Source organism: Physeter macrocephalus, chromosome 8 (genome assembly GCF_002837175.3).
Source record: "Physeter macrocephalus isolate SW-GA chromosome 8, ASM283717v5, whole genome shotgun sequence".
NCBI classification, from domain to species: Eukaryota; Metazoa; Chordata; class Mammalia; order Artiodactyla; family Physeteridae; genus Physeter; species Physeter macrocephalus.
The window spans coordinates 81711651-81730136 of NC_041221.1; the positions used below are offsets into that span (position 1 = coordinate 81711651).

The following is an 18486-nucleotide window of genomic DNA, read 5'->3' on the forward strand; positions in this document are numbered from 1 at the left end:
GCGGAGCAACTAAGCCCGTGCACCACAACTACTGAGCCTGCGCTCTAGAGCCCGTGAGCCACAACTACTGAAGCCTGCACTCCTAGAGTCTGTGCCCCACAACGGGAGAGGCCACCGCAATGAGAAGCCTGCGCACCACCACAACTAGAGAAAGCCTGCACACAGCAACGAGGACCAAATAAATAAATAGCTAAAACTATGAATTAAAAAAAAAAATGAGCTTCAGCGTGTAACCATGATATGAAAAGATGGAGTCTATGAAGTAGTTGGAAAATACGGCCTACTTTAGTTTACAGAGTCTTCTTTGGAGCTAAAAGTACCCATGAGATAGAGTTGTGGTCAGGAAACGATCCCACTATATAAAAACAGTCCCTGAGGCAGGAGAGTGAAATGATTTCTCTTCCAGAGACCAGTGGTGCTGGGTTCAGGATATAATGCTTTAGGCTTTTCTTCTTCAGTGTATGCCCCATCAGCTGGCACAATGGTGACCAGGTGCAATGGGCAGAGAAGTCCCTTGCAAGTAACATTTCAATGGCAGGAAATACAAAAGAGTAGGAATGCCAGGAGGAGGAGGGGAGGGGATGGTATCAAAAAAACATGATGTATTTTCCCTTTTTTTATGCCCACCTGAATGTTATTTTCATTCTGTCTTCTCTTATCTCTCTCTCTCACGCTCTGCCAGGTCAGTGGCAGCAAATCAGATTTAGAGCGATCTGTCTTTGCCTCTAGGGCTCAGGGATGGGATACTTTTCTCTTACAGAGGGCCAGTCACATACTAGGAACATTAATTGAAGTTCCTGTGGATGGTAAAGACAGTTATCAGTTTGGGTGAAGTTAAACCCCTAGGAGTGAAAATTAGTATAAGGGCACATAAAGCTCAGTTTCGTCAAATGTATCAGATGTTTAAAATGCATTTCATTTCCACTCTACAAGCAGTTACAGAAAGAAGAAGAAAGGGGAGAAGGGAGAAAGAGCAGGAGGTAATGAATCATAGCAAGATTAACATGAGTACAGTTTGTTCTTGCTTGGGAGATGCACCTAGACTGGAGAATTGCTATCCATGGTTTTCATCCATCTCCACATCCAGGGACACTTGGAGTCTCCCTTCTGACTTCCATGGATGGTCATAGCAACGCATGGGGCTGCTGCAGGAGGAATATGCTCCGGGCTGCAGAGGGCCACTCAGTAGCGTTATTCACATTCCTGGGGACTAGGAAGGCCAGACCCCAAGGCCTGGGTGGGGTTTGAGATCTCCTCCTGGCTTTAGAGCCATGCTGTGGTCCCAGAGGCACTGCCACTCCAGGCTGCTCTGTTCTCATGATCATTAGCCCCAGGTGTGTAAGTCACCAAGCTGGGAACATTTGGAAGGCATCCATCTTTTTTTAAAAATCCCATCCAGTGTCTGACTCGCAGGGTCAGAAATGTGGCCTCTGGAGAGGAGACCATAGCAAGTTCCTGTAGGGCCTTCCATCCCTCCCAGACAGGAGCCAAGTGTGGGAAGAGGATTCGAGGAGGATTTTCTGCCTCAAAGGCTGCAGAGAGCGTTGGTTTTAGTTCTCTTAATCTGAAACTGAAAAATGTCAACAACATATGTAATAATTTAAAACCCTGAAGTACCATCAAAATAATAATACATATGGCACAGCAGTTTTTTTTGAAAGAGATTATTTTTCTGCCAAATACTTTAAGAAAACCCACAGTGGTTTTTTTTTTTTTTTTGTGGTATGCGGGCCTCCCTCTGTTGTGGCCTCTCCTGTTGCGGAGCACAGGCTCCGGACGCGCAGGCCCAGCGGCCACGGCTCACGGGCCCAGCCGCTCCGCGGCACGTGGGATCCTCCCAGACCGGGGCGCGAACCCGGTTCCCCTGCTTCGGCAGGCGGACGCGCAACCACTGCGCCACCAGGGAAGCCCCCCACAGTGGTTCTTAATCTTCTTTTGAACATCATTGATTTGACCAACATCATTTACTTTTTCTGGGTATATAAGTAGTATTATAAAGACCTAGACATAGTTTTGAAAATGGATACAATCTTTATCGCTGATTATATAGCTATATGTGTTTATTATAAATGACTCAAACAATTTGAAAATGGAATGAGCATATTTTTGTTGGCTACATAGCTTTATGTCTTTATTGTAAATGATTCAAACAATACAGAAATGTAGAATGTGGAAGTGCTCCTATAATACCATCCTCCAGCAATTGCCACTGTTTTAGCTATAAACTTGTTAACTTGCAGAAGCCTAAGGACCAGAGTTTTAAGTGAGCTTGTGTTCTCGTATTGGGTTACATTTGTTCTTTCTGCAAAAACACATAGCATAAACAGCAGCAAAACCATTATAATAAAAACCAGACAATTGAAAAATAAAAATTCATATAAAGCTTCAGTAGATACCAATAAGACCCTGAACATTTAAATTTCATAGATCTGTTCATTATGTTGTCTTTCTGGCATTTTATGGTTATTGTAGGTAAGAGGTAAGACCCTTTGGTGAATCTGCCAACCTACAGTATCTGTTCTTATTGCTTGTCTAGGGGATTGTAAGGAACATCATAATGTTCTGTTTTCTGTCTTATAAAAATATGTATTTGGTAGCTTTAGGGGTCTTTCTGAATCTTTTCTCTGGATGTCTACCTGGATGTGATTATATAGTCATGAAATTGTCATGTGTGGCTGTTTGAAGCAAATTTATTAGGTTAACTATACCTCATGTTTCTTTACTGATGATCATTTATTCACCAAACATTATTGAGGGATTTGTGTGTGCCCAGCACAGTGCTAGGATCAAGGGTACAAAGGGACAAGTCCTGCAAGGAAGAGAGACATATGCATGGACAACTCTAAGGTGATGTGAGAACAATGTGCACGGGGTTATTGCCAGAGGAGAGAGGGACTCCTTTTTGCCAGAAGGTGCCTGGGAAAGATTCTTAGCAGAATTGATGGTTCGTGACATGAGTCATGAAAGTTCAATAAGAGTGTGTAGGTGGAGAAGGGACTGGAGAGGAAGAAAGTCAAGACAGAGATGCACTGAGAGGGAAGGGAATTAACATTTGTTAAGTGCCTCCTGGGTGCAGGCACTGCATGTCAGCTAATCAATCCTGTAAGGTCTCTTTCCTCTCTATCCTCTCATTGACCAGGGGAAACTCAGTCTCAGAAAGGTTGCATGACGTGCCCAAGGTCTCAGAGTTACCACTTGGAGGAGTCAGGATTCGCACCCAGGTTTGGTGACTCTGGAGACCATACTCTGTCAGTAGCATGAGGCTGAGGAAACAGCTTGTCTGTCTTCTTGGGGGAGTGATGGGTTGATTGGCTGGAGTGTGGTGTACTTTGTAGGAAAGAGGCAGAAATGAGGTTAAAAATGGAGAATGGGGCTAGTTGGTGTGGGTGTTTGAGAATACCAGCGAGGGTTTGTAAGCGAATACGAAAGCTCAGATTTATCTTTTAGGAAGAGAACTCTGGCCACCTTGTTTGGGCTGGAGGGAGCTGGGTAAGACTGCGGACAGGGTTGTAGATTTACCCTCACTGCACTTAGATGTTCAAGAACATTTTTTTTCCTTAAAGTTGACCAGACTTTCCCCTTAAGACCCCTTCCCCACTTAGTAAGTGGAGAAAAAAGAACGTGCATTTAGCTGAGAGTAGTAAATTCAGTCTTCTCCAATCATGTAAAAAGTAATGCATTCTCTCTTCTGTGCCTCACGAAGATGGTGTCTCAGTAAGTGGGGGGTCCCATGCCCTTGAGGTTGTATGTGTGTGTTTATCAGAGGTTGGGGGGCGGTCCTTGCTGGTGCTGACTGGGGTCTGGTGTTGTTCTGGCTCTGCCTTGGTCATCTGTTGCTGAAGTGTATGGCTGCTGTAACTTGTGGTCCATGCTCTCTCAGGTCAGTCAGGGTCCAGATGTCCGTTTTACTTACACGGCCACACCTTGGCTCTTGCTGGGGCTGCATAGCCCCCCCCGCCCCAGCCGTGAGGTCTGATAGTCCCCTTGCCTCTACAGTCCTCCATGGTACCCTCAGGGACATCACACCACTTGAATACTAGGGGGGCTCTGGATAGCTAAACTCAAAACTTAGGCCCTGTCTTTATCTAACCGCTGTGACAAAATTTTACTGATTTACATGATACGGTCATTACCCATGGGGTCACCACCCCATGTTGTCATGAGGGTGGGAGTGGGGCAAGAGAACATTGCGTGAGATGACATCCTCTGTTGCTCCAAAAGGAAAGTGGTACGGAAGTTCCTCGGCTTTTGGCTTTGTCATCAATCCTTCTAGGTCCTCAACCTTCTCTGAGATTTTAGGCTCAAGTGGGGAGAAGCTGTACCATATGTATCTCTGCTGCCTTCTGCCTTCTTACCCACATCCACCACTACTTCTCTTCCACATTTCTTCTTGTGTTCACAACTCACTGGGACTTCCCTAGGTCATCCAGTCCTACTTCCAGAGAGGCCATTAACCTCCCACTTTGGGCTTTAATAGCAGCTGAGATGTAACGAAGGAGAGAGACCAGCTATAAGATAAAGCAGTCTCAGTTGGAAAGTATTTCAAAGTTGTCATATCTGTCATTTTCATCTGTGATAAAGCTGTTATAGTAATCTAGGTGAGGGATAATAAAAGTCAGAAGAGAGTCTTAGGAGGGAGCTCTGGTGAAACCCAGTGTGGGGCTGATAAGAGGGAGAAGTTGAGGGTGGCTTTGGGGTTCCTAGTTGGGACAACTGTTGGAAACAGACGTACTTGACAGAGAAAACACAAGTGGAGAAGGAATAGCTGTGAGGGCAGCAGGTACAAGGAGGAGCATTAGGAGGTGGGAGGGAGGGAGGAAAGGTCATGAGTGAGTTCAGTTTTAGACTTGATTGAAATGCTGGCTAATGGCAGAAATATGGGGCAGGCACTGGGAGAGCATCTGCCTGGAGAAATATATTTGGGAGTAGGTGAACCTATCCAGGGAGAAAAAGAAGGGAAGCTCACTGCCATTGTAGATGTTGAATTTAAAGACATAAACAAGGTCATCACTGTTTTAATTCTTCCTTGCACTTCACCATGACCCAGTACTTTGGAACTTCCCCTCCTGGTTTCCTGCAGTGGGGCAGGTCACAGGTCACAGAGTACCATCAGGGGTGTCTGCTGATGCTTTTGATCCCCAAGGGGACCTCTGAAGCCCCAGGTCTGACACATAGATCCATGGTATACTGAGTTCATATCAGAATGAGGCCAGAATACACAAAGAAAACTTTCTGATGAATGGCTTAAGTTGAATAATCTGCAGGTACATGTAGAGGCAGTGTTTGAGTTTTTGTGGTTGAGCTGAATTTGAACTTCTGGAAACGTAACCTGTACTTCTCAAAACTTTTTCCATCATTGTCATGCCTGAGACATAGTCTAACCTTTGGATGTACTCTGCTAATATAATTACCTTGCTGTCTTTTAAAGGTGGCTTTTAATTGGGTTCCCGAGCAGCAGCTGCTGTTGAGGTGCTGGTTGCAGCCTTTCGATATCAGGTTCATTAAATGTTTCCTCTTCCTGGACGGGGCATCTGGCCTTGGCTGGTAGCCAGCTGTTGCTGAAATGCCATCACTTATAGGATTGCCCTTTAAGCCACTGATTTGTTATTTTGTGGAGTTTCGACTCCTTTCCTCTCAAATTTAAATGGAGCTTTATTGAATACAGTGCTAAACTCAATTCTTCCCATTCTCAGTGGCCTTTTCATCAGATTATTTCCCCCTAGTTCATAGCATTTAGTCCTCTGGCTGGGCGAGAGGTTTAAGAATTAAAGACAGCTTGTCATTTACGGGGCTAAGGCCTGTCCTTGGGGAAGTGCAGTGGATTATCTCACAGACATGTCCTCAGTTGGCTGATGATTTATGCACAAGTAACACGAGGTCTCTTAGCCAGTTTTTTTCCTTCTTGTAAAAATGTGCCAAAAATTCTAGGATCTTTAAGAATTTATCTCTAGGATTATTGTCCTGAAGGTTTTTTTAATTGAAGGTAGAGTTGATTTACAATATTATGTTAGTTTTGGTGTATATCATAGTGATTCAATGTTTTTTATAGACTAAAAGCTTTTGTCCTGAAGGTTTTTAATTCATTTGAAGAAAATGAGTATGTAACAGTCACACTGAATAAAGAGAAATTTGGGGGTAGGGTGGGAAGCTGGGACAACAGAAAAAACTCAGGTTTTGTCTTTGGTTTTCTGTCTCAGAGCAGCTGTGTGGGGCTGGTCCTTTTCGTGCCCCAGAATGAAGTCTTGAGCAGGCCCAGTGTATTTGCTGATAATTCTCCTATAATCAAAAGTTCTCCAGTCATATTTCCTTCCCAGACAGTCTCAGTTTGGTATTAATATGTCTAGCCTCAAATAGACTGGTTTAAAGTGACAGCTTCTCCTGTCCCTAGCTCAGATTCTAGATTCACTTTTGTCAAATTCCGCCCAAAGAAAACCTATTGGTAATTTTATTAGAATACATTGAAATTATAGATTAATTTACTCTTTAGAGGTGATAAACTTATTTTCTTAGGTTCGTCATTTATATTTCTTTGCTATTGCAAATGCTGTGTTTTCAAAATTGTTTCCTATTTGTTGATATTGTATCAAAGTGCAATAAATTTTCGTGTATTGATTTTATATTCAACAATTTTGAGGGATGTTCTTATTTAATAGTTTTTCAATGAATTTTTAATGTCGACACATCATCTGTGCAAAATGATTTTTTCCCCCTTGTTTTCCATTTCTTTTTTCCTTTATTTTTCTATGTTGCCCTCCAGACAGAATTGGTAAATACAAGTGGTGATAATTGCCATTTTTTCTTATTTTTGATTTTAGAAGGGTTGCTTGTAATAGTTCACCGTTAGCTAAAATGTTTGTAGTAAGTTTTTGCTTGATATCATTTATCAGGTTCAGAAATTTCACTTTGGAGTTTGCAAAGAATTCTAATCGTGTGTTTGTGTAGAATTTTATCAAATACCTTTTCTGTATCTGAGATATGGTGAGTTGAATCTTATTGAGGGTTGTTAAGATGCATCCTATGGTATCTTCTAGGTAGAAAGTCACTGCCAAGTGGACTAGGAGTGTCATTACATTTTGAAATATGATTTACGTAATGCTGATGCATTTTGTAAACATATAGCCTTTGTAGGGAAATATCATGTTGTTATGCTGTTATGCCTGAAAAATAAAACATAACTTTGTTTGTTTTTCTTTCCAGTATTACTTTACTGTTCTTTTTGGCCACGAAGGTCAGAAACCACTAGAGCTGCGCTGTGAGGAGGAGCAGGACGGTAAAGAGTGGATGGAGGCCATTCACCAAGCCAGGTATGGGTGCAAATCCCCTGTGTGACACTGGATTGTCTGAGTCTTGCATGGGGGTTTCACCATCAGCGATAGTTTTGGATGAACTTGCAGTTCCAAGATGGGTTTCCCCTTGGTTCCTCCTCCTTAGTCATGTGTGAGATGATTCTTTGCACTTCCTGTGGATATATTCTGGCTAAAGATTAAAGGTAAAAGATAAAACAATAATAATGATAATTACTGAACATAGGATTTGTGCCTCTGTGCCAGGCACTGTTCTAAGTTTTTCTGAATTAAGGAATTTGTTAAATGTTTTGATTCACTTATACTCTCAACAGTCTGTGAGAGATGTATCAGAATTACCCTCTCTTTCACAGATAAGGAAACTGAGGCCTGGGAGCTTAGCTTGCTTGCCTGAGACCACACAGCTAGTGAGTCAGAGCTGGGATATGGACCCAGCCGAGCCTGCATTTGTAAACCTTGCCCTGTGCAGCCTGGTTATCGAGAAAGGGGATGCCAACTGCTATCTAGGCAAAGAGAAGAGTGTGCTTTGTCTTCCTCCGAAGAAATACCAGGAAGGTGGAAATGAGCACTCTCGGCCTCAAACGAGAATGAAGAATCCAAAAGAGATGCAGGCAGACCCCTCTTTTTTATTTTTCATATTCAATTCCGAAGTCCTGTCCATTTTTGCTTTGAATGGCTCCCAAACTTGCTGCTTTTTGCCTGTCCCTGCCCTAACCCAGGCTCTCCTCACTCCATGACTCCCTGCTCGCATCCTCAGTGTTTCAGTGGCAAAACTCAGGCTTTTTCTTTGCCAGATATGCCTCCCCCACCTTCTCCTATAAGTCTATTCACGTCTGTCTCTAACACACACTCCCGGACACTTTTCCCCCGCAAGTCAGTGCTCACTGGCCCCCCGCGCCAAGTAGCCGCAGCGCTTGCTTTACTACATATGGAATATTTAACAACTTAGTACAACGTAGGTTATTTTTTACATACTTCACGTGTGTGATTTCTGTTTCCTGGGCTGGATTGTATGCACCATGAGAGGAGGAAGATGAGGACACATTCATTTCTGAATGACCATAGTGCTAATTATGTAGTCATTAGGAAATGGTTTCAGATTGATTATAAAGCGTATAAGGTGTCCTGAGTTTAGGCTGTTCTTTGAGCCCTGGAGACTTTTTTCCTCTCCCCTCCTGTCCTCTCCCCTCTTCTTTCTTCAACTACTGTATATTGACCCCCTTGCTCTGTGGCAAGCAGCATGCTAAATGCTTTACATACTTATCTTTCTTTTTTTATTCCTCACAACTACCCAGTAGGGTATTATTAAATCCATTTTACAGATGAGAAAACGAAGATTCGTGATGATTAAGCAGAGTGGCCAAGTCTAACACAAAGTTGTTAAATGGCAGGACTGGGATCAAACTGAGGTCTCTCTGACTCCAGAACCTTTAACCAATGTTCTATATGTAACGTTCTTCATTATGATCTCTTTTTCTCTTCCATCTTTCCCTCTTCTATTTCTTTTTCTCTTCCTCTAATTCAGAGATGAAAATGGATTAATGTCAGGTCAGGGTTGAGTGTAGGTGTTATTTGCAAAAGATTTCAGTTCCTTTTCTTTCCTCCCCTGCAAAATATTTCTCTGAGATGCACAGGGTTGGCGACCAAATGCTGCTCTCCAAGGTGGGCCCCGGTGCAGCTTGCCAACATCATGATCCAGGCACACCGTTCAGCTGTCTTCACTCTCAGTGTCTCTGTCTTGAGAGTTTTGCTCAGACTTAGGACTAATGCAGACTGACTCACTGTAGAAAGAAAAGTCAGGTCTTCAAAGATGAAAGAAGTATCAAGTTGGCCACGTAGAGCCCTTGGGTCATTTCCAGACACAATCGTTGTGACCACTTCTTTTCCTTTTTACCTGGGAATTAAAATAAAGTAAATAATTTAAAACACGTGTATTTGCCCATTTTTTTTCTTTCCAGAAGAGCCAAGTACCATTAGTAGCCTAAATGCCTTTGTAGTTGCCAAGCAAATATTGTGGTGAACCAAATAGAGTATGAATTACTTTAAAATGGTAAAATTTCAAGTAAGGGGTTTTTTGGTATACCAAGAAAACTTTGTCATGTATGTGGAAATAGTCAGTAGCAATTTGGTGTTTACTGACATATGATCAATCCAAGGCTCACATGATCTTGTCAGGAAACAAAGGTTTTAGAAACCACTTTAGTGGTTTAGGTAATTGAATGGTAAAAATTCTCTTCTCTTTTAGATTTGATGATCTGGTTAATAATTGATCTTTTTTCTTGATGTCCTGACTTTTGGTACATTAGAATTGCTTTTCCTTTGACTTGAGGTCCAGGACTGGGTTCTTTGATGACTTCCTTTTAATTTGACTGCTTTATACCTGAGTTCTTATATTTGACTTATTACATTGAGATGCTTCTTAAATTTTTGTTTTCGAAATCACAGAAGATAATAACTTTTTCATTTATGTTTCATTGAGTCAAGTTTTTGGTATAAACTTGGGTCTGTGAAATTCATCCTGACTTTGTTCATATATTAGCAGAGCCAGAAAGTTAATGAAGCTCATTCAGAGAAAGGATTTGTCAACCGTTTTTGCTTGGCATTGTGCTAATTAAACAACTGGTTGGTTGACTAAACATTTTACCTTTAGAGGACAGTCTGATGGCATTACTTTGGTATTACTGCCTTTTGAGTAGAAAATGCTCAATAATTCTGGGTTTATTGATCCCTCTTTTAAAGTCTGAGCTTTTGATGAACTGATGACTGTTTTAGCCTGAGACTAGTTCTTTTCTGAGCTGCAGATCCTACGTAGAAACAGGGACTGCACCACGCATCAATCCTTCTCTTGGTCACTGCTCTTTTCCTGAGGTGTTCCTCAGTACTGGACTGGATGTTCTAGCTTTGGTGCCATGAAAATCACATTCGTGAGGCTGTCTTTTGTACCTGAGAGCAAAATTAACTTGCCCCCCTTTGCCTTCAGAGGACCTTTAAGTCATTTCCTGGCATGTCAAATTGCATGTTTTCTTCCTTAGATCTGGCCCAGGAAAACATCTTTTTGGAAATTAACATTCTCATTTTGAAGATTTGACCTGGTCTAGGAAGCTTTTTCTCCAGTTTTGCTCAAAGTTGGTTGATACTATATTTCTAGAAACTGGCACATTTAAAATATCATTTCATCATGTATTACTGGCACCGACCGGTTCATGGGAAGCTGCTAGCAAGGCTCAGTCTTGTTTTTGTCGGGATGAGGTGAGGCCAGAGTATTTTAATAGTAATGAAGTCTGTGCTTGTTCTATAAGTAGTTTGCTGGTTGGGTATGGAACTTTGGACATTTCCAGTAACCTGATATTTCTTTGTTCTCTTACCGCATCTGTCCATCATGGTTGATTTAGTTGTAGACATTAGGACAATCAAAAACACTGACCCAGTTGATTGTGGGTCTTTAGGGGTCATTGGCTGACAAGACAATGTCCACAGCTCTTTTTTTTTTTTTTTTTTTTTTTTTTTTGCGGTACACGGGCCTCTCACTGTTGTGGCCTCTCACTTTTGTGGAGCACAGGCTCCGGACGCGCAGGTTCAGCGGCCATGGCTCACGGGCCCAGCCGCTCCGCGGCATGTGGGATCTCCCCGGACCGGGGCACGAACCCGTGTCCCCTGCATCGGCAGGCAAATTCTCAACCACTGCGCCACCAGGGAAGCCCTGTCCACAGCTCTTTTACCCACGTTTTGTCTTCTGGAGCCCTGATCAAACGAAGCCTTGGAAGTTAGAAGGTAGACATGGCCTGGAAGAGGATCCAGATGTACAAGAGGTACCAAGGATCTTCCCATTCTGGCCTAAGCATAAGACCTGAAGGACGTGGTCTGTGACAGTTGGGAAGAGAGGTAGGTGGAAAGTATTCCAGAGTTGTAAGGGGGTAGACTTCAAAGGACCTTTTGACCACCTGGATGTGGGCCATATTAGACCAGGGTGGTGTCTAACATGTCTCTCAGGTCCCTAGCTTGGATGGTGTCCCTCCTTGGGAGGACATATGATGAATGAGAGCAGGTCTGTGGGGCAGGACGATGAGCACTGGCCAGGAAGGGCTTCTGCAGGGAATTGGAGGGTATGACTGCCTGGAAGGGGCAGTGGGGAACTGTGCAATACTGATGGGTCTCCTTGCCTCTTGGTATGTCAGGTATGGGAGAATGAGTAACAGGGGCTGCTAGAGAAGTCAGGTGTGTCCTGAGGGGAGAGCTGGCTCGGGGTTTCTATCAAGACTGAGGTCAGGGGAGGGCTTGTGAAACATTGGAGTCATGGGGAATGTGGTGCCGGGTGTTGCACACCATGGGGTGTATGTGGCTTTGCTCACCTGCAGAGCTATGGCTCATGCTCTCAGTGTTTGAGATGGTCCTACTATCTTTTGCCTGCTTTCCAACGTCTCCAACTGAAACTCAGCGCCCTCCCTCAGTGCTCTCTCCTCCCTTTGGTGTGTGCCTGTGGCAGGTGGCTCTCAGGGTTTCCTTCATGGGGAGCGTATTTGCAAGAGATAAAGGAATCGGGCATATGCCTCCATTCCATAAAGCTCATGTTGCATTTAGTTTGGCTAGGGCTTGACGTAGCCCTTTCCTTCACCCTGTCAGTTCTGAACTTGACGAGCAGAGGGACTTAATCCTCCAGTTAAGATTTTCAATTAAGTCTTGTCCTCTTGTCCACTAAAGAAAGCTCTAATCCAGCCTTTTGGGTCTGTTTTTATCTATAGTCCTTTTGATTACACATGCCTCAGGTAGCCTGTTGTCCATATTCCCCCTTCTTACTCTCTCAATCTCTTCACCGCTCCCTCCAACACACACACACACACACACACACACGCGCACACACACACACACACACACCATGGTAATTGTTCCAAACACCTAATGCTTGTAACCTCATTCTTTTTACTTGGATAGAGGCTTAATTTAGAGCAAAGTGTATAATACAAAATCTGTCCAACACTGGAGGATACACCATGTGTATCCTATCATCCCCATAAAATCAGTGCTTTGTAGAATGTGCATGGAAAAATCCCTCACAAATCAGAAGAGTGATTACATAGAAAAGCTGAAAACGCTTTATGTTTCATAGCAAAACCACAGGACAAGAAAATCAGAAATGGGTGGTGATGTTATAGCCCAAAGCAATCCCAAGGCCATATTTTGTATTCTTCTGGTAACAGTAAAACTATCACTATTAAAAAAAAATGTGGACTTTGTTGTTTTGAGATATTGGATTTCTTTACTGTGAACTTCTGTCAGATCTTTGCCTCCAGATTTGCCCTATGAAAGAAACTTTGGCATTTTTTCCCTTAGAGTTTGAACAGTACAACACAAAAGAAAAGGGGTAGTGTTTGTGGACTGTGAAAGATTTACTTGGTTGGGTGGTAGAATTTGTTTTCTATAGAGAAAAGTTGGGCTTGGATTGTCTTATTTGCAGCCCTTTGTTAATACTTCTACCTATCAGTTATCTTTCCTGTTCCTTACGGTAGTTTTGCTTCAGATGCTCATCTTGTCTCCTTCCTTAACCATCAGCTTACACTGCAGTGCGACCTTGTGTCTCCACTCACAAAGCAGGCATTCCGTCCCCATGTGCACCTGGGCTCACCCACTGCAGGGGTCCGCCCCAGGGGAACATCTCTGGTTCAATGGAGAGCTCCTCTGTTAGCCTCTTCCCTCTGATTTTCTTGCTCCATTAATTATTCCATTTCTCTCGTATAGTTCCAGTCTATTTACCTGAGCCTCCTCTCTCCCCCTATCCCACTCACTTTGACATTTTTCTTGTGTTCTTTGATTTTCCTTAAATTTCTCCTACCTTAGAAGAAACCAAAAAACCCCTCCCTTGGCCCTGAATCCTCTTCTAGCTGCTGACCTCTCTCGAAAGCACAGCCAGGCTTCTTGGAGAAATGGTTTTGTTGTTCTTCCTCTGTATGCAGCTCCTGCTCTTTTCAGCCCTTGCCAATGGGTTTCTGTCCCTACCCCACTGAAGCTGTGTCCCTGGGTCAACAATGACTTTCCAAAGCTTTTCTTTCCTTATATAACTTTGTAGAAAGAGAAGAGATTTATGGGAGTGAATTAGTGTTAGAACCTCTAACACTGATGTGAAACATGAAAAATATTGATTAGCCAGTGGAGTGGACCTATTGATGTAAGAGAATTTGAGAGCCAGAAAAATGGAGGGTAGCGATGTTAAAGCGGCCGGGAATGATGCCTGGGGGCCTGGTCTTGCTTAGATAAGGGCGCTGCTGTTTATGCTCAAACATTGCTTAAATAGGAACTGCACTGCTGTCATCCTGGATTGGATTTCCCCAATTCCCAAAGACACCACAATGCCCCTGATATGAGGAATGCCGATTCCAAAGTTTTCTCAATAACATTGAGCATAATCCTGGAGCTGGTGGCAGTGTTTCTTCAGTTACCTGTTGTATTACTTTTCAGCTTGGGTTTTAACTATAGTTCTCTCTCTCTGATATTCTGGATATATATGCTAATTATAATTATCTAGCATATTAGACATGTATCTCTCATTAGCAAATATGTCTTCAATCAAAATAACTAGGATAAGGTTCTGGCCCAAGTAACAATCCCTTGCTAAGCTGATACAGTTTTTTCCCTTCTATAAAAATAATTAAGGGCTATGATTTTATACTGTGCCTCTTCTCTGGACTTTTCAGGATTCTACTGGAATATTTCCTTCTCTCCTGTGTGTAGTAGTGGTGGTTTGGTTTTGGTTATAAATATTATACAAGAATATTTTACTCCCATATATGTGCCATCTGTTGATACTCAACAGATTAGTTTGGCTTCCATCATGTTGATTTATATGGCTTAATTTTATTATTCCCCTTTGCAGTGAGAAACCATTTTTTTCTTGAGGGAAGTTAAACTGAATAACAAAAATAAAGAAATAAAGACAATAAATAAATAAAACGAAACAGAAGTAATGAATAGATTAGGCAAACACTCTTAAACTTGATAAATGTTTACCTTATGTCTTTTAAATTAAAAAAAAACTCTTAAACTTGAGCATTGTCTAGTAACTGGAAAACTTAATCAGACAAAACATACATTGGAAATATAGTAGAATAGAAATAGCAATGCTTTGAAAATTCTTACACTGAAGGGAAGCCATGCATGCGTTTTCAGTTGATTTGACACAGTCTGGAGTAGACTTTTATTTACTAGTGGGATACATGAAGAAAACTTTAACAACCCAATCAAAAAATGGGCAGAAGACCTAAATAGACATTCCTCCAAAGAAAACATACAGATGGCCAAGAGGCATGTGAAAAGATGTTCAGCATCACTAGATATTAGAGAAATGCAAATCAAAACTACAATGAGATATCACCTCACACCAGTTAAAATGGCTATCATCAAAAAATCCACAAACAGCAAATGCTGGAGAGGGTGTGGAGAGAAGGGAACCCTCCTACTCTGTTGGTGGGGATGTAAATTGGTACAGCCACTATGGAGAACAGTATGGAGGTTCCTTAAAAAACTAAAAATAAAACTACCATATGATCCTTCAATCCCACTCCTGGGCATATATCTGAAGAAAAACATGGTCCAAGAGGATACATGCACCCCAGTGTTCATTGCAGCACTGTTTACAATAGCCAAGACATGGAAGCAACCTAAATGTCTGTCGACAGAGGAATGGATAAAGAAGATGTGGTACGTATATACAGTGGAATATTACTCAGCCATAAAAAGAATGAAATAGGGCTTCCCTGGTGGAGCAGTGGTTAAGAATCCGCCTGCCAATGCAGGGGACACAGGTTCAAGCGCTGGTCCAGGAAGATCCCACATGCTGCGGAGCAACCAGCCCATGTGCCACAACTACTGAGCCTGTGCTCTAGAGCCCGCCAGCCACAACTACTGAGCCCGTGTGCCTCAAGTACTGAAGCCCGTGCTCCTAGAGCCTGTGCTCCACAAGAGAAGCCACCGCTATGAGAAGCCCGCGCACTGCAATGAAGAGCAGCCCCCACTCAACCCCAACTAGAGAAAGCTCACGCGCAGCAAGCAGTGAAGACCCAACACAGCCAAAAATTAAAAAAAAATTTTTAATTAAAAAAAAAGGAATGAAATAATGCCTTTTGCAGCAACATGGTTGGACCTAGAGATTGTCATACCGAGTGAAGTCAGACAAAGAGAAATATCGTCTATTACTTATATGGGGAATCTAAAAAGAAATGATTCAAATGAACTTATTTACAAAACAGAAACAGACTCACAGACTTAGAGAACTTAATTCCCCAGGGGGGAAGGGTGGAGGGAAGGGATAGTTAGGGAGTTTGGGATTGACATGTACACACTGCTATATTTAAAATGCATAACCAACAAGGACCTACTGTATAACACAGGGAACTCTGCTCAATATTATGTAACAACCTAAATGGGAAAAGAATTTGAAAAAAAATAGGTACATGTATATGTATAACTGAATCACTGTGCTGTACACCTGAAATTATCAGAACATTGTTAATCAACTATACTCCAATATAAAATAAAAAGCTAAAAAAAAGAGAAAGCTTTATGATTTTAAGGTGGGAGGATATCTTGAATGACTTGAAAATTTTGAGAAATGAAAAAAGTATTTTGTGAAGAAGAATAAACCATGCAAAATAAATCATATTAGATGACTTTTTTTTTTTTTCATTTGACAGTGACTTCATTTGAATGACTATTTTGTGGCAGGCCCCATGCTAGATGCTGGACTAATCTCTAACATTTTTTCCTGGATTATTGTGGAACTTCCAACTGGTCTTCCTTTCTCCCCTTGATCTCCACCCCTCACCTCTGTCCTTTCCCACCACAGCAGCCAGTGTGATCCTGTTAAAAAGTCGAATTTGCCACACCTCTGATTAAAGCTCGGCATCTCACGCAGGGTGAAAACCTGAGACTCTATATTGGTCTATGTGCATTAGGATCCTGTTCCCTCTTCTGCCTCTCACGTACTCCCCGCAGTAAACTGGCCACTTTGCCATTCCCCACACAGGCCAGACCCACTCCCACCACAGGGCTTTTGCACTTGCTCTTTCCTCTACTTGGAAATCTCTTCCCCCAGCTGGCCACAATGCTCACTCCTCAGGTTGTTACTCCAGTGCTGGCTTCTCAATGAGACCCTGTTTGAAGGTCTCTTGGTTAAAGAGACCGTCTCTTACACCCTGGTTAAAATTGTAGCCCCATCTCCACCACTTTCTTTCCTACTCCTCCATTTTTTCCTTTAAGGTAACCATCACCAGGGAACATACTATATATTTTTCTTATTTATTTTATTGTCTTTTGCTCCGCAGTACAGTATATACTCCACCAGGGCACAGATTTTTTCCCCTACTTTGTTTATTCCTGTATCCAGTGCTTTGAACAGTTTCTGGGTACATAACAGTCAATAAATATTGAATGAAAGAATGAATTTCGAGTCACAGAAACTTATAAAGAAGGAAATAAACATCGCATAATCCCACCTCACAGAGTAAATAACTGCCATTAGGACTTGTGCGTGTTGGGGGGGGGGTTCCACTTAGTATTATAGAGATGTTGGAAAAATACAGAAAAGCACAGAAGAAGTGATTAAAAATGACCCATAATTGCTCCAACCAGAGAAAACTCCTTTTTTTGTTTGAAGTATCTATCTTTCCCTCTTTCTCTCCCCTACTTCCCAACCCCTTGTAGCTGTGATATACATAATTTTCTCTCTCTGCAAGTGAACATGTATGCATGCACAAATCATATTTATTTTAATCTCCTGGGGTTTTTGTTATTGTTGTTGTTCATTTATTAGTAAGTCTTGGGTATGTTCCATTATGTTTGCTATTCTTTAAAATATGATTTTAAATGGCTTGTATCATTCTATTGTGTAGATGTACTATTGCTTTTTTAATCACTTCCACATTATATACACATATATTTAGATTGTTTCCATTTTCGTATATTTATTTTAATGAATGAACATCTTGTTTCTTTGTACATTTTTTGCAAGTCTTTATTTTTCTTGGGTTAGAAGTGAAATTACTGTGACCAAGGATATGTATGACCTCTTCAACCTATCCTGATACATACTGTGACATTGTCTTCTGGAGTGGCTCCAGTAGAGAGTACCCATTTTACTGTATCCTTACTGGCACCGAGTAGCACTGTTTTCTAAAACTCTTGATAAATTTGATAAACAATTTTTACTACTTTGATTAAGTAGGACCTTTTCCCTGTATTTATTAGTCATTCATATATTATATTCTATAAAGTCCTTTTGTCTATTTCTTGATGCAGTAATTTTAGGCAGTATTATTGGCACCCTGCTATAAAGATGAAGAATTTTACACTCTTTCAATATCTCTTACCTCTCCTCCCTCTGTCCCCTCTGTTTTTGTTACTTACTTACTTTTGGCTCTTACAATGGTTGACTTTTTATCTTAAAATAATATCATTAAGCCTCTATTAATTTATCAACTTTGGGCAGTATGTATTGACTCTCTGCTATGAGGTACATAAATTAAGACATTTAATGTGTTGTTATTGTTCTTTTCTCTTTTCTAACCCTGAGGTTTTATTACTTTCGCTATTATTTATTCTCTATTTATAAACTTTTAAACATTTACCTTCTGTTCTCTAAATTTAATTAAGCCTCTGTTGATTCTGAAAATTAAAAAACAGTGAGGGGTATGTACATCATGGTTTTACAAATATTACGTACCAACTATCACGGCTGATGTTTGATTCCACAGAGAATGAAATATAATCATATGCAATTGTATATTTGCACCTTGAAGGAGAATCTTGCATGCATTTACTTCTGATTTCTTTCTAGTGTCCTTTACTTCATCAAAGGTTTGTATTCTTGCATTCCATGTCATATTTTGTCTTTGTTTTCTGTTTTGTTTGGTTGGAAAACCTCCTCATAATTTTTCTCCTGTAGTAAGCGTGGTCGTTACTAAATTCTTTCTATCTTGAACTGGCACTTGATTGATTGACTGGTTGCCTGGCTGTAGGAATTTAGGTTCAAAATAATTTTCCTTCAATTCTCTATTGTGATCTAGCATCCGAGGTTACTGATGAGAAGTGTATCATCTTGATACTCGCTGCTTTCTTTTTTTCTTTTAACATCTTTATTGGACTATAATTGCTTTACAATGGTGTGTCAGTTTCTGCTTTACAACAAAGTGAATCA

General features: G+C 41.5%; 1 protein-coding gene across 3 annotated transcripts in view; it reads left to right on the top strand.

The window, feature by feature from the left end:
* RASGRF2 (Ras protein specific guanine nucleotide releasing factor 2) overlaps positions 1–18486 on the top strand; it is a 242945-nt gene that overhangs the window by 58022 nt on the left and 166437 nt on the right. For all 3 annotated transcript variants that reach the window (XM_024122410.3, XM_024122413.3, XM_024122416.3), the window contains exon 2: positions 7198–7304. In XM_024122410.3, the coding sequence (XP_023978178.1) occupies positions 7198–7304 (107 nt within the window). The remainder of the gene's footprint in view (positions 1–7197; positions 7305–18486) is intronic.